Consider the following 16376-nt stretch of genomic DNA (forward strand, 5'->3'; position numbering starts at 1 on the left):
ATATTACCAGGTGTCCACTCTTCTCCCTAAGACAGAGGCCCAGAAAAAAAAAAAGACTTTACTCCAGACACTTCTTGAAGGTGGCGGACACAGGCCCTGTTGGTAGGCCTGGCACCGGGACTATTAAGTAGCAGGACTACAGCGAGGAAGGCCCCAGACCCCTCCCCATCTAGGCCCTATGCTTTGTATAGTTAGTGTCTCTTCTGGTGGCTTCACCCCCTTTCAACACTCAACACCACCCCACATACACACCAAGACACACATACATGCACACACTGTTGGAACTGTCACTGGTAACAACTGTTACTAGCACATTCTGGGCCATGTCCTGTTCTTTGAAGGGGCAGTCATCAGTCCTGGCACTGGCCTTTATAGGGCCGTAACCCACCTCCTGCTAATACCAAAACCCTCAAAGGCCCAGTCACAGGAGCAAGGTAAGGATTTCTAAGAGAACTGGGCCAAGACTCAGCATGGGAGAATAAGTATGGAAAGAGCTACTTTTTACCACCCAGTGTGCTAAGCCTCAAATGTTCTTCAGAATGGAGGTCTCTGACAAATGTTAACTACTTGGAATTTAGCTTAGAGGACTCTTACCTCTAGAGAAGAGTTTTTATTTAAAACACAAAAACATACAAACACACACATACACACCCTTCATTATGAAATTAAGAAAACCATTCCTTTGAGTGTAAGACAGGTTTCTTTTTATTAAGTTTTCCTAAAACTTGTCTCATGTTTACTGAATGTTTTTCTTTGTGTAAGAACATAACCTGGAGCTTTAACAAACCAATTGGGACAATGCAACCTGGATAAATGCTTGTCTGCACACAAGTCATTGATTACGATTCTCTGGCCTGGCCTCCATGTAAATCCAATTGGTCTTAAAGCCTATCTAAACAGAGAGCAAGCAGACCACATCATCTTATTTCTAGTTTAAACTTTAAACCTCAACCTCACCCCCATCCCAAGACCCACACCCTCCCCCACACACAAAAGAAAATTTTTAGAAGAAATGGCCATTAGGAACTGAGTCAGTTGCCTAAGAATTGGCTTAATCCTGCAGCCAGCACTCCTAAGTAGCTCTTGACCTCACAGCAGGCCAGCTGGAACTCTTGAAGCAGGACAGGTAGAGAATGGATAGAGGAGGCTCTAAGAACAGGGCCAAAGTCCTGGTGCTGCGAGGCTTCCACACATGCTTACACTCCAACATAAATACACTTCCACCTTCCTCCTCTAAGTGATGTTTCTCTATAGCACTTTAGAGCTTGTAACACTCTAAATATTTTAGTGCATGAGATGGACAGAAACATATTCTAGATATGCAAGGTATAATCTTATTTCTAACAACATAGGCCAAAATTAACAGAGCAGCTCTCTGTTAATACAGATTAACAATTACAAAGGTCCAAAAAGTAACCAACAAAGATTGTAACAGTTTCTAGGGCAGGTACCAGCTCTGGCCTCTAATACTACAGGTTTCCCTTAGTTTCCAAAATGCCTCACTCTTATCAACACTGCCCAAAGGGCAGTCACAGGGAATGCTTTGGTGCTCCTGACACTGGCTGCACAGTAAGAATGAGGTGTTGCTAAAGTCAGCACCACACTTATTTCAGACTCATCCAGTACAATCCAGTGCATCTTAGTTTTCTGCATGATCTGTCCGCTGTTTAACACATACAAATTGGCAGATTCATGACAGATATTAACACAACACATAAGTGATTGTGAATGACCAAAAAAGAACTTTTAACTCTTGTCGTAAGACTTCAAGCTATACCTCAAATTTACACAGAACATCTCACCTGAATAAGCAGGCCAGGATACAAATCTTCACACCATAATTAACAAGAATCAGTCCCTCAGTTAAATTTACCAGGCCTATATCCAACAGCACATCTACCCAATTCTAACCTTCCGAAGAGAAAATTATTTAGACTTTGATACTTGGGATATTAGTGGACATACTTTCAGGAACATACATTCTTAGGAAGAGCCTGCAGGTCTAAAATCCTCAGTTAACAACTTGCTCCAGGTGAAAGGATCTATTTTCCCAGGAGCAGCACACGGCATTTGTAATAGGAGCTCCTTTAACTGGGGGAAGATGGGAAGATAGGAAGACGGGGTGGGAGTCCCAGCGGAGCTGACTGACACGTGATGAAGCTCAGAGCATACCTTTTAATTGTTCTGTTAATCCATGCCATGCTCTCTAGTCCTCAGAAACAGAGGGAGACCCCTCCTCCATCCCCACACCAAGCGGGGAGCCTTTGTGGCAATCTCCACAGCAGATCTGTGAAGCACAATTAGAGTTCCTGCCATATATGTCATAACAAGTCTGCTTGATAGCTAGGTATAGCTTGTGCTATAGCTCAACTTTCTAAAACAAACTTCTCTTTGTATAAGCATGATTAAACATAAAAGGAGTGAAGCATAAGCTCAGTAAGACTAACTGGGCTTCTAAATAGTACCATTATGAAAAAGATACAATGCACTTCATTTCTGTATCTAACTATTTCGAAGTCAAAATGCTCCATACATTACCTATATCTCCCGCCACCCAAATCCCCTAAAAACTAAGAAATCTCCAGTATTTAATTGCTCTAGTTGATATTTAGAACAAAGTTGACAACTTAAAGCTTTATAATAGTCTGTTTTAATATAAACAATTGTTGGAATCAATCAATGTCCATTTCAGGAAGCTTCTTGTCTGAATCCGAAGGCAGAGCTGTGTCTGTACCCTGCTCAGCAGCCTGAGGGCCTGGGCTGTCTCCTTGTCCATCCACTGGTCCATTCTGCTCTGCATTTTTTTGCTCCTCTTTTGGAGGTTCCACTTTGGGTTTCGGCTTTGAAATTATAGGGCTACAGATACTCATCAGCTCCTAGAACAATAGGAGAGAAAACTGTGGTTTCTTGTAACAAATTTTACATGGCATACTAAAATCCAAGTCCACCCTATCCCCAAGCCAGAAGCAAAGATGCAATAATGAAATTCTCTCCTATTAATAATAAATAATGAGACTGACTAGAAAAGACTATTAAATCTTTAAAATCATACATTACTTTAATTTTAGCTTCAATCTCTTTTGCCTTGACAACTGGATCCATGGTCAGACTCTGCTTGTTCTGCAGATTCAGCTTGTTATTCATCCACTCCATGGCCTCATTTGTGCTTTTTTCTACCTTCACCATGTCAGCAGCATCCAAATGGTCATACTGGTCCTCCTGCAACCAGCAGCCAACCAGACAAGTGTCAAAGGATGATACTGTCCCTACTCAAACATTGCCTAGTTCTTCACCATCTTTCAAAAAGTTACAATCTTTCCCAAAATGAAGCCCATCTAGCCTCACAACCTACATAGACATTCAATTCCCGAAGAATTCAGAAAAGTAACCCCAATTTTTAAAACACAGAGGAAATACATTTAAAGGCCAAAATTACACAAGGTGGTAATTAAAATGCTTCAGCAGTATACATAGCACATGCTTTACATAAAATCTTATACAATGCAAAAAAAAAATTACATGTCATTAGGTATGAGACCTGAGATTTAGGCATCCTTGTTAGGAACCAAAATAATAATGAGTACAGTTTTTTAAAAGAGGCCTTTCAGGGCTTCCTGGTGGCGCAGTGGTTGAGAGTCCACCTGCCAATGCAGGGGACACGGGTTCGTGCCCCGGTCCGGGAGGATCCTGCATGCCGCAGAGCGGCTGGGCCTGTGAGCCATGGCTGCTGAGCCTGTGCTCCACAACGAGAGAGGTCATAGCAGTGAGAGGCCCACGTACCGCAAAAAAAAAAAAAAAAAAAAAAAAAAAAAGAGTCCTTTCGAAAGAAGCACAATTTTTTAATTAAAAGTAATATTTTTAGAAAGCTCAATTTATCTGTCTTAAAGTTTCTTACACTGACAATACATCAAGATCCTTGAGTATAGCAGTGGACTTAACCAAACTATTTACCAAAGTTTGGGAGCCATCGAAACTCTGGAATCAGACCTCAGGCCAAATCCCAGCTCCCCCAATAGTAACCTTGGGTGAGGATTAAAGATGTTAGAAATTATCTATAAATGTTGATGCTACCACCTACTTCATAAGGGTACTGTGCAAATTTAATCAGATAATATATTTATGGAGTATATATCATATAGTGCTCAAAAATAATGAAAGTAGTTTATTGTTGAGACAGTCCTACATCTGCATAACAAACCAAATTATTTGCCTAATGGGTTCTAACACCAAAATAGAGCAAGTTAAGTCAATGACCAAACATTTCAAAACAAGAAAAGGAAGCTGAATAATATTGCTCAATTCCATACTCCCCTTATTAAAGAGAAGCAGCAAATCCCAGGGTTCTTAGTAAGATTAGATAAAATATTATACTTTACATTAACATCCAAAAAGAAAATACTATCATTAAACAACTGTTAAAAAGAAGACCAAAAAATGCTACGTAAATGTCTCAATACTTAACTCTACCGAAACAACAGTAGGGAAGAGGAGAAGAAAAAAAAAAGATACCTTGTTTTTGAAAGAGCTGATTACTTTCATATACTGTTGGATTTGTTTCCCTAGTTCGTCAAATAATTTTGGTCTTTCTTCAGATTCCTGGAATCGTATCTTAATAGGCTGACCTAGATTCTTAACAGAAGAGAGAATATACAAATTCTTCACAGGGGAGTTTAAACTTTAAGAGTAGTATCTTTCTACTAAGACTGATTATGAATTAAAATACGTTTAATCTCCATGTTCTATATATAAGAAGTTGAATATTTTTCCCCAGCCAATTGAAATATATCCTCAGTCTACATGAGAATATACCTCAATACTGTGCCAAGTGGAGCCACTTCAACTTGTCACTTGAACCCTAGTTCTCAAAATACATTAGGGAGACAACCAAAAATTAGGTGCCTCCAGACAGTGATATGGTATACTTCACCATTATGAAGTACACTTGGAAAAATAAAAAATAAATTTTCTTTTAAACCTGTATCTGACAAAGCCTCCAGCTGTAACCATCAATTTACCAGATAAGATTAAACACCAGAGTTGAAAAGGAGCAAAATCCAGACCAGGAATAAATCCTCGAGCACGAATGATCAAGTTTTTTCATCAACTAAGTAAGGGAGGAGAAATGGTGGAAGGAGAAGTACAGACACAGATTTAAGAGACATATCAACAGAATGTATGGACCCTGTTTGGATCCTGAGTCAAACAAACTAAAAAATAATTTATGAAGCAACTGGAACCTGAAAACAGACTGAATATATGGTGATATTAATGGTGACATTAAGAAATTTTAATGCATGTGATAATGGTACAGCTTAAGGCTACATTTTCTTTTAAATACACACTGAAATATTTTTGGATTAAATATAACCTGAGACTTGCTTAAAATAACTGGGAGTGGAAACGAGCAGAAATGAAACAAAACCAGACATAAGTTGACAACAGTTGAAGCTATTATTCTGTCTACTTTCACGTGTTGGACATCTCCCATAATAAAAAGTAAATCAAAAACCTCAATGGCAAGGATCTCACTGGAGACTCTTTATATTCTTGCCAGAATGACAGGAAACTGCAGGCACTGTCCTTCAGCAATTCCATTCCAGAGGTTAGTCACAATGGCCCAGTTTGACAAGAAACTAAGTAATCCAGAGAAATGCAAAAAGTCTTCTTGTGTATTTGCATCTTTTTCCAAACAAAAGGCCTCGGGCTCCCCTGGTGGTGCAGTGGTTGGGGGTCCGCCTGCCGATGCAGGGGACACGGGTTCGTGCCCCGATCCGGGAGGATCCCGCGGGCTGCGGAGCAGCTGGGCCCATAGGCCATGGCTGCTGGGCCTGCGCGTCCGGAGCCTGTGCTCCGCAGTGGGAGAGACCGCAACAGTGAGAGGCCCGCGTACCACACACAAAAAAAAAAGGCCTCAACTTTAAATAATTCTTTGTACTTTTAACTCTAAGGTGTAACTATCAGCTTCTTTAAATACAAAACCAGACACTTCTGCTCTATTGAGAATCAAAGCTGTATACACGCAGCCCTGCTCCAACTGCATTGCAAGTACCTTTAGGACAGGGATGCATCTTGCTAGTCTTTCAATCTCTTGACACCAAGAACACAGTCAAGCTCCAATTCAGTGAAACAGTTTAGGTCTAAACTCAATTTTCAGAAAAATTCTTTTGCTATTAAAAAGTTCTGAAAGAAAGTGAACCTAAGTGATAAAAAGTATAGCTCTTCAGTCACTTTCAATCTGCCTTCAATTACTTAACATGAGAATTACTCTCAATTTTGAGATACTCTCCATGGAAACTACAGCATTTCTGCTTTCAAGAGTCACTCACTTTTAATTCAGCCAATTTATCAACATAAACTTGCTTTGGCTGGTCTTCTCCATCCTCATACAACCAATTTTCAGTATCTTCTAGTTTTAAGGTAAAATTGTTACGGTCCTAAAGATGAAGGAAACATTGCAATTTAGTCAGTCAAAAATCAGTAGATTCACAAATGAAGAAACAGGCACAAACTGTGATATATATGGATTTTCTTTAAAATACGGCGGAGTGGAGAGATGGGGATATGGAAAACAAGACTGACAAAATGTTATTTTGCTTTACAGGTACAAAGGGGTTTATTACACTATTTTCTCTGCCATAGGGAACATATGAATATGTTTGAAAATTTCAGAATTAAAAACTACATTTAAAACTAAGTGAGTTACATAGTTAATAATACTGTAGTGCATATATGAAAGTTACTAAGAGAATAAGTCTTAAAAGTTCTCATCACAAGAAAAAAATTTTTTTAAGTACGTGTAGTGACGGATGTTTAACTAGACTTATTGTGGTAATCATTTAACAATGTATACGAACATCAAATCATTATGCTGTACACCTGAAACTAATATAAAGTTATATGTCAATTATACTGAATTTTTTTTAAGAAGTGAGTTAAAATAAACATCAGGGAAAAGTGAACTGATTTAAAGAAAAATACTAGGTAAATAATAGCATGCAAAAATGTATCAAAAAGTGACACACCAAAAAAAGAGTGATGCACAACATCTAACCTGTGGGAAACACTCCATCAATAGAAAATAAAACGATATAAAACTTTTCCCCAAAAAAGTGCATTTTTAATCATTTTTCTGTATACCTACAGATACAAACTTCCCTTGTTAACTACATTTAAGGATCCTGCCGGAAGACGCACACTAAGTAGACACACTGCAGCACATACTTACATCTTCACTCACAAACTTCTCATATTCACCACTAAGCTTGTCTCTCATTTCGTACACGTATTCTTCTACTGCATTCTTAGCATCATTCCTCTCCTTCTCTAGTTTATCCTGCATGATCATCTTACCCTGTGAACAGTACAGTTAGACATTCAGAAAACTGAGACAATTTCCCCTTAACTATTAAGTAATATGAAAGTAGAAAAGCCTTCTTCCTCAAATCCTTTTAGTTCTGCGAATCATTCACGGAAAGAGAGCTGGAAGCATCAGTCCTTAGTAAATTATGAAGATCAAGTGAGAGTTCTGTGGGTGTACTTAGAAAAAAAGAGCAATAGAAGAAATATCAAGATGTTGAAACTCAAAAGCAAAAATAAGGAAAAGAATTTAAGACAAGAGAACTTTAAGAAACTATTAGCTCAATGTCACAAGGTGAGTATACTCTGCTTGTATTACATACCCAGGAAAATCAAATTATTCATATAGTATAGAGGCTAAAGGGTCTATGAAACAAAACTATTCTAAGATCCAATGTATATATGATGAGAAACCTCACAGACAATAATTAATTGAATAACTGTGCTCCAGGGTCCCAAACCTTGCATCGCTCACCATAACTAGAGTTACATATTGACTGGCAACAGGGAAAGGAACTAATAAACAAAATATTAAGGCTAATGTAATTTCTCCTGCTGATCAACTTCCCTGACCCTGGCCTCAAACATCCCAATCGCTAGTGAATAATCAAACTCACACACCCAAACATGAATGATACCTCCCCTAAATGTCAAAGATCTCAAAACAGAATTTTTAGCAATAAAGACATAATATCACCATAAAAGAATTTTGATGTTATGTCTTGGGATCTATTAAACTTGTCCTCCACTACCCCAAAACCTAAAACTGTTCTCAAACCCCATACAACCTAAAATACATGAAGGTCACTAGACACAGAGTTTGAACGTTACGGTCAAGTTAACTTTTTAGCTTATTGTTCTAGAAGACTTAAAATAACCACCTCATTTTCAATGTACAAGTTGAGCATCTCTCTGTCTATCTGCCATAACAGCTGATTCTCAATTGGCAGGTCCACAGTACTGGTCTTCACTTTTGCCTTCTTGGCTTGAGGGGGCTGGTCCATCTTTTTGTCTTTTGACCCAGCTTGAGAGGTCTAAAATAACAGAAATCATTAAGAACACTTATACAGACTCTTAAACTTCCAAATGAGTCATGTTTCAAAAGGTGGTTTTGCTCTTTTATTAACTTAGTTTGTGTTCTTACAATATCTGGAAAGTTAAAAATATAAATATTTTTGACTATAAATAGTCAAATCCATAGAGATAGAAAGTAATGTGGTTGCCAGGGGACGGGGGGAGGAGGGATAGAGGAATGGGTAATTGTTGCTTAATAGGTAGTTTTAGTTTGGGGAAATGAAAAAGACTGTAGCACAATGTGATTATACTTAACACTACTGATCTGTACACACACATACACTTATTTACATACATACACACAAAAACAACCTGCCATAATCCCACTATCAACATATAATCACTATTAAATATTCTCTAATTTTCTTCCACTCTTATCTAAACATATGAACATGCACAGGAAATTAGTGGGGAGAGGGTATGAAATTTTTAAGGATCAGAAATCCAGTACTAATATGACTTCCAGAGTATCTGCACCTATTTACATTCTCACAAGGAGTAACAGAATCCACTCCACTGTACCCCGGCCAAAAAAAGGAATTCATTTACCATGATCTATTATTTTCGTTGGGTCAATAACCTTTTTTCACAAAGTTATAAGGCATACTTATGTCTTCAAATAGCCTAGTCATATTTCATCCAGCGTTCTCTTGGGATCTTTGTGATTCTTCCCCCCAAGTGATTGACTCTTCTAGTTTTTTTCTAATCTTCTATTATTTGTCTATGCAAGCTTTTATTGTTGAATCTATTCACCTTTTCCTTTGTGATTACTTTCATTGCTTTTACGCTTTGAAAGCTCTTGCTGATCCACAAATTGGCGGGGGGGTGGGGAAGGCAGGCGGGTCCACCTCTCTCCTTTCTCCTCCCCGACCTTCCCAAACACAGAAAAATACGTACTTCTCTTGCCCACTGCTGCCCCCAACCCAGGCAATAACAGGTCTTCCACCTTGGAAAAGGCCTACAGTACACTAAAGCATCTATGAGGATGATTTCCTCTGCATTTTTTTTTTTTACAATTATTTGCACAGCTAAAGGAATAAAATTTGTTAACTGACATGAAAATGGGTACCAGACTTAAGCCTCCTAAAGGCTCTGCCAAACTTTTTTAAATGCCACAATCAGAAATACATTAGAAGGTGAAATTATACACTGCAATGTCAAATAATTTGAAAGAAAAGCTGTTTTCAATGCTGATGACAAAATTTAAACATGAAAACTCAAAAGTTAAAGAACAGGTTGTAAAGGATCCAAAAATGCTACATATTCATTTAAATACTTGGGATAAATATTAACATTATTTACAAAATATATTTCAAAACATTATTATTGAAAACTGTATTTCAACAAAAAGACAAGTTTCAGAGAGTTGACAAAACTTGAAAGAAACATCTTTCATTGTTTATTAGTAAAGAATAAATTATGGGTAGGATGACTATTAGTAACAGCCATTCAGAAACCAGCATGAACCAATCACTAGCCTAGTAAAACTAGGGCTTCTGAGTGCTTCCTTCCCACAAACCATCCAGACTGAAGTTCAAAGACCATTTTGCCAAAGACACTTTCCAACCATACTACAAAATCTTGCTTTAAAGACTGTTCAGATAAATGAAGATTTCTAATATAATTCCCTTCCAAGACATAATATGTCAGCCAAAACCATTATGTAAAAAGACGGCAAATCATACTCTAAAACACAATTCATACCTCCATTTCTTCAGACTCTGCCTTATTTTCTGCTGGTGTCTGCTGCTGTTGCTCTTCAACATGTGGTTCCTCCTGATCCACTTGCATCTTCTGAAAAACAGGTCACATCAAATCCTGAAACTAGGAAATACTAGTGAAAGACTAAGCAACCTTCATGACACATTGGCAAAATCACATGATGTGGAATTCCTACTAATTACCAACAATCAGACAACCCAGACTCAAATTCCAGCTATAACACATATGTTACACTTAGAACATGAAAGTTTTCCTCTCTGGATCTCGGTTACTACATCTGTATAATGGAAATAACTCTTGCCTTGTCCTTATATAAATAGGAGCGGCTATAGAACTACACTGTAAAACCATAGCAGCACTTACAAGCACACAGCGTGGCAATACTTAACACAATAAAATCCTAAGAAAGCATGAGTTTCTCCTAGCTTCCTCATGAATACATTTCTCTCAAAAGTCTTAACTTTTTCTAGCAGTTTTTAAATCAGCCTTTCCATCCTCAAAAGTACAACCACTGTGTACATTAGGGGAGGTGGACACCTTGAAAATTCTGTTAAAGGTGTTAAAAGAACAAAGGCTGACAGAAATGACAAAGAAGGGAGAAGTTTGTAGAGACCTTGAATCACACTGGCTTTCAATGCCTGCAGCACATTAGAATGACCTCGGAGGCTTTTAAAACTGACACCTGGGCTCTAGCCCAGATCAAGTCAAACAAAATCTGTGGGGATGAGACCCCAAACATTTATAGTTTTATAAAGCCTTGATTTTTATACACAGTAAGTACAAGACCCAGTGCATGATTCCAACAAATGAGTGAATTCTATGCTACCTGTGGAAATAATCAACTGAGACTCAGCATTCCCCAGTAATCAGAAAGAACCAAGAATAAGTCAAATTGAGAGGTGCATGGTCTGAAGGAGGAAGCCAACTATGTCCCACTTCTATACAAATTCTGTATAAAGACTTTGTGCTAGTTCACATATGATGGGGTACGCATGCAAACCTACTCTCAGCAGCTCTGTCACCCAGTCTATTTGCTAGAATTTCTAGACAAGTGTCACCTCTGAGCCATTATGAATGGCCTAAAATGGTATAAGATTGTCTAGATTACCTCTTCCTCCTTTGCATTCTGATCTGTTTCCATCGGTTCCTCATTTTCTTCAAACTTGTGCACTTCCACTAGAGATGCACTGGACACACTGAAGATGCCATGGACATTTACTCGAACCTTGACTTTCACTTTTGAACTGGAGCCATCAGACTGAGGGGTGACTTTCTGAACTGAAAACTGAGCTAAGGACATAAGAAAGACAAAAGAGAACACATAACCTAAGAGGATGAATTCAAACACAAATACATGCCCATACTGACAGGTTATGTCCATTTCTCAGTGAAAGGTCAGTAACATGATACTTCAAATAAGCGAAGTGGGCACTCTTAGAATCTTACTAAATCATCAGATTTCTCCTTCCTCTCTCACAAAGAGTCAAACTCTTATTTATCTTGTCTCAATTAAGGACTCAAGTACCTCCTAACTCTTCAAACGTCCTTCCCTCCAGTGCCTTACTCCAATTCATCTTTATAGGCTACTGCCAGATAAATTCCTAGAATAGATTTGTCCCACTTTCCTCTACTGAAAACCCCAGTGATTCCATACTGCTTGTCACTTATCAAGAAACTGACATTTCTAGATTTAATTACTATACCAGGGTTTTGCTTATGTTTTTTAATTCATAAAACTCTGTAAAATATGAATTATCACACCTAGTCCTGTTTTACAAATGAAGAAAACAGAGTAGGTTAACTTTCCAAGCTTCTAAGTGCCATTCAAGATATTCCTAATACTTTACCCATGTATTCTAGTTCCATAATTATCATATTAACTCTAGTTTCTCTCTCCTCGACTGGTATTATAACCAGATTCTAAGTTTCTCAGAGTCAATGAAGACTCAAGCCAACATGGTTCCATAACCTGTGATACTGATTATCACAACTTTCTAATGATTTTCTGTGTACACCTAACTCTATGTTAGGGTCAGAATTGAATCTCTTCAACTCCTTTCAGTAACTAGCACCACATTATGCACAAGGTATAACAACAATGTGCATTAACCAAGAACTACAGTCCAGGGAATTCCCTGGCAGTCCAGTGGTTAGGACTCTGTGCTTTCACTGCCGAGGGCGTGGGTTCGACCCCTGGTCGGGGAACTAACTTCCCGCAAGCCGCACAGAGCATCAATCAATCAATCAATCAATCAATAAAAACTAAACTAAAAAAAATTTAATTAAAAAAAAAGAAAACAAGAACTACAGCCCACAACAGGAGATCCAATTAAATAATGACCATCCTGCTGGTTCTAAACCTGGTAATACAACTGCAAGTGGTTTTTTTGTGCGTGTGATCTAAAATACCTAAATTTCAGCATTCTCTACTTGCTTTGCTATTCCAGTTCTCCCAAGCACACATAATTTTTTTTTCTTTTTTTTTTAATTCCCAATTCTTTACTTACCTATAGCAGGATCTGGATAGGGCAAATCCTGAGGAGCGCTATAATAGGCCTCAAGAGTGAAAGGTTCCTTTCTATAAAATGTGAGTACTTTAGAGAAAGGAGCAGCATGATTTTTTGAAAAGACTTCACAGTCACTGAACAGAGAGAGGAAAAAGACAAAAACACAAATTTAGGACATTGCTAACACTTTTTACCCATGTATTCTAGATTTGTAATTACTGTATAGCTCTAGTTACTCTTCTCAACTGGCACTGTTTGCAGATTATAGGAGTTCCTAAGAAAAAAAATATGTATGTGTGTGTGTCTGTGTCTAGTGTCAGTTTTAAACATATATATATACTTCAATCAGCACATAAAAGGCACCAATTATTTCAGCAGGATCAAATAAAAGAAGCTAGTAAGGACACAAACTTATTCTGATGAATGACTAAATAATCACTTTGCTTCATGCACTACGGCAAAATATTACAGATGTGTATAACTTGAAATGGAGAGTATTTTCTAAGACTTAACACTTAAGTAAAAAATGGTTAAAAAACATTATTACCTTGACCCTTCTTCAGCTGGAGAATTCCATCTCAGAGATACTGGATATGGTACTACATCAGTGATAGAAAATTCTCTGACTTTGAAAGCAGGCGATAAGATTGCACACTAGAATAATAATTTTTAAAAATTCCATTTGGCAAGTAGACATACAAACTAATTATTACAATACCTATAAAGAATGACTTCAGAAGACATCTACTTACATTAATAACTTAATAGTACCTAAATAAGTGGTTTTATAAATGTCTATCATTTGTCAAACCACCCATATAATCTAGCTATTCCTCATTACTTTTCCATTAACCTCAACCTTTATTTAACTGATGTATAACACTACTTCATGCAACAAATACGCCAAATTCTAGTGGTATTTCAGGCTTACGTATGTTTCTAGTAACTTATTTCATCTTGTTACATGTTATATAGTACAAACAATTCCATTTATGAACACAACTTCTGATACCAATTTTAAAACAGAAGTTTTAGAATCTTAGACCTTAAGATCACTGAGCTGATCTCAGACTAGCTGGATACATAAAACCACTGCTGTATTTACAATGACCTATAAATGGCTACCTGTGAAAGAAAGCAAGCTCACCTGCAATGCACAGCCTCTAGTAACAGCTTCATCGGCATTTAGTGTTGTACTAAGTTCTTTACCAAAAAATTTGCTGATTTTCTCTTTCACTGCAGGGATTCGTGTTGCACCACCAACTATCTCCACTGCATAAATATCTTCTTTCTTTAACTCTATTTAAAAACAATTAGAATAGACATTTATATTAAAAGAATCTTTTAATTAGTATTTTACAGTGAAATAAAAAGAGCAATATAACATCTTATCACAACAAGATAATTCACAAATGTATAACAAAGCCCCACCACCCCTAATCCCCTCCACAATAACACGTGAGCGTGCACACACAGACAGGTGCACGCTCAAAATAATGAGGGCAGAGTGGCACGACAATATTGGGACTTAGGAGGTGAGAGCAAGGAATACCTAATGTCCTACAGTACACAAATCCTACAATCTTGGAAACAGCCTCACACAAATAAATGTTAAAACATCAATAATTAAGCTGGCCATAAGGAAAATAAAAGGGCCTCAAAATATTGGACTACCCCTGACATGGTATGCAAAAAAAAAAAAGTACGCAGATGCACATCTAGTCACTCCAGCACTCCAGCCAGAGTATAAGCATAGGACAGATTATAACACAGGTACAATCTCCTCATATCAGAAGGAGAGAAGGTACACACCAAGGCTCTGCTGTCACTCATAAAACACCTCTTAATACCACCTGGTTGGGAACTCCCTGGTGGCGCAGTGGCTAAGAATCCGCCTGCCAATGCAGGGGACACGGGTTCAATCCCTGGTCCAGGAAGATCCCACATGCCGCAACTAAGCCCGTGCACCACAACTGCTAAAGCTTGCGCACCTAGAGCCCATACTCTGCAATAAGAGAAGCCACCACAATGAGAAGCCCACTCACTGCAACTAAAGAGTAGCCCCCACTAGCCGCAACTAGAGAAAGCCCACGTGCAGCAACAAAGACCCAACGCAGCCAAAAATAAAAATTAAAAAAAAAAAACAAAACCCACCTGATTTCCTGGTCACATTTTGTGCAACAAACACTGACAATTTGTTGAGAAGGGCTATTTAAAGAAATGGGCTGACCCAGTATGGAAAGAACATGCCCATCTGTGATAATCATTCTGATTTAAGAGCTGAGCCTGTGTCAAGATTAGAGTACATCTCAACACCATGAAATAGCAACCAACACAAGAGTGGACTCTAGGAAAAGGTTTGTCAAAGGTTTGCGGAACATTAGTAATGCATTCCTAAATCAAACTTCCACCTTTTAGCCCAAGATAAAATTAAAGCATCCTGTTAAGTATGTGATTATCATATCCTCCCTTTACTTATTTTTCAACAAAAGATTCACTGACCAAAAAAACCTACAAGACTACCACAGCAACACTGCTAAAGACAATTTTTACCACCATGAAATACCTGAGACTGTAAATCCATCTTTGAATCTGAATTACATTTCCTGGGAAAACTATCAGATTTCCCTAGACACTACTGGAGGTCCTCCAGGGGGACGATATTGATAAAAAGAAGTTTCATATTGCACTGAAGTAGTTCATACAATGAAAATTTGTAAAACTGGGGGAAAAAAAGTAATTAACATTTTCCAAAGAGTCCAAGATGAACAGTCACAATAATACTTACTGGCCTGTTCCAAAATACTACGGAGTGGTGGCTCCACTCTAGCTAAGAGATCATCACACATCTCCAGAAATTTGCCTCTATGGAAAAGAACAATAATAGGTTAAATCACATTCCACTTTTATGTAAAATAAATCTCTATAATCAAAGACAGATAACAAGTACTGGCAAGGATGGAGAGAAACTGGATCTCACACACATTCTGGTGGGAATGTAAAATTGGCGTAGCCACTCTGCAAGAGTTTGGCAATTGCTCAGCATGTTATATATAGTGCTCCCATATGACCCAGCAATTCCACTCTAGGTATCTATCCAAGACAATTGAAAACACATGACCACACAAAATTTGCACATGAATGTTCATATCAGCATTATTCACAGGCAAAATAGTGTGAAAAACCCTATTATCCATCAAGTGTATTCAGCAAAAAGGAACAAAAACAATAAAAGTGACTGATACATGCTGGAACATGGATGAACTTTGAAAACAATATGCTAGGTGAAATAAGCCTATCACAAAGAACACGTTATATATGACTGACCCCATTTATATGCAATGTTCAGAACTGCCAACTCCAAAGAGACAGAAAGTAGATTAACCACTGCCTAGGGCTTGGGGGAGGAAGAACAGATGGGGAAAGACAGCTAATGGGTACAGATATTTTTTTCTCTTTAATTAATACACTTTATTTTTTAAGACTGGTTTTAGGTTTACAGAGAAATAAACAAAATGTACAGAGAATTCCCATACACCTCTTACCCCCACACCCAGTTCCCCTGTTAACATCTTGCATTAGTAAGATACATTTCTAACAACTATTGAGCCAATATTGATACATCATAGTATAAATTAGGGTTCTACATGACTTGACAAATGGTGTAAGTATTCACCATTACAGCATCATACTGAATAGTTTCACTACCCTAAAAAT

General features: G+C 37.8%; 1 protein-coding gene across 1 annotated transcript in view; it reads right to left on the bottom strand.

The window, feature by feature from the left end:
- Nucleotides 1-732: 732 nt before the first annotated feature.
- HSPA4 (heat shock protein family A (Hsp70) member 4) overlaps nt 733-16376 on the bottom strand; it is a 43097-nt gene continuing 27453 nt past the window's right edge. Inside the window, exons 8-19 of the mRNA XM_082836115.1 lie at nt 15448-15524; nt 13807-13958; nt 13207-13313; nt 12660-12793; nt 11261-11442; nt 10135-10224; nt 8238-8390; nt 7226-7351; nt 6327-6434; nt 4510-4629; nt 3058-3219; nt 733-2876 (exon numbers count right to left, since the gene is read on the bottom strand). Coding sequence (XP_082692241.1) covers nt 2673-2876; nt 3058-3219; nt 4510-4629; nt 6327-6434; nt 7226-7351; nt 8238-8390; nt 10135-10224; nt 11261-11442; nt 12660-12793; nt 13207-13313; nt 13807-13958; nt 15448-15524 — 1615 coding nt within the window. The 3' untranslated portion in view covers nt 733-2672. The remainder of the gene's footprint in view (nt 2877-3057; nt 3220-4509; nt 4630-6326; nt 6435-7225; nt 7352-8237; nt 8391-10134; nt 10225-11260; nt 11443-12659; nt 12794-13206; nt 13314-13806; nt 13959-15447; nt 15525-16376) is intronic.

Source organism: Leucopleurus acutus (genome assembly GCF_964270905.1).
Source record: "Leucopleurus acutus genome assembly, chromosome: 3".
NCBI classification, from domain to species: Eukaryota; Metazoa; Chordata; class Mammalia; order Artiodactyla; family Delphinidae; genus Leucopleurus; species Leucopleurus acutus.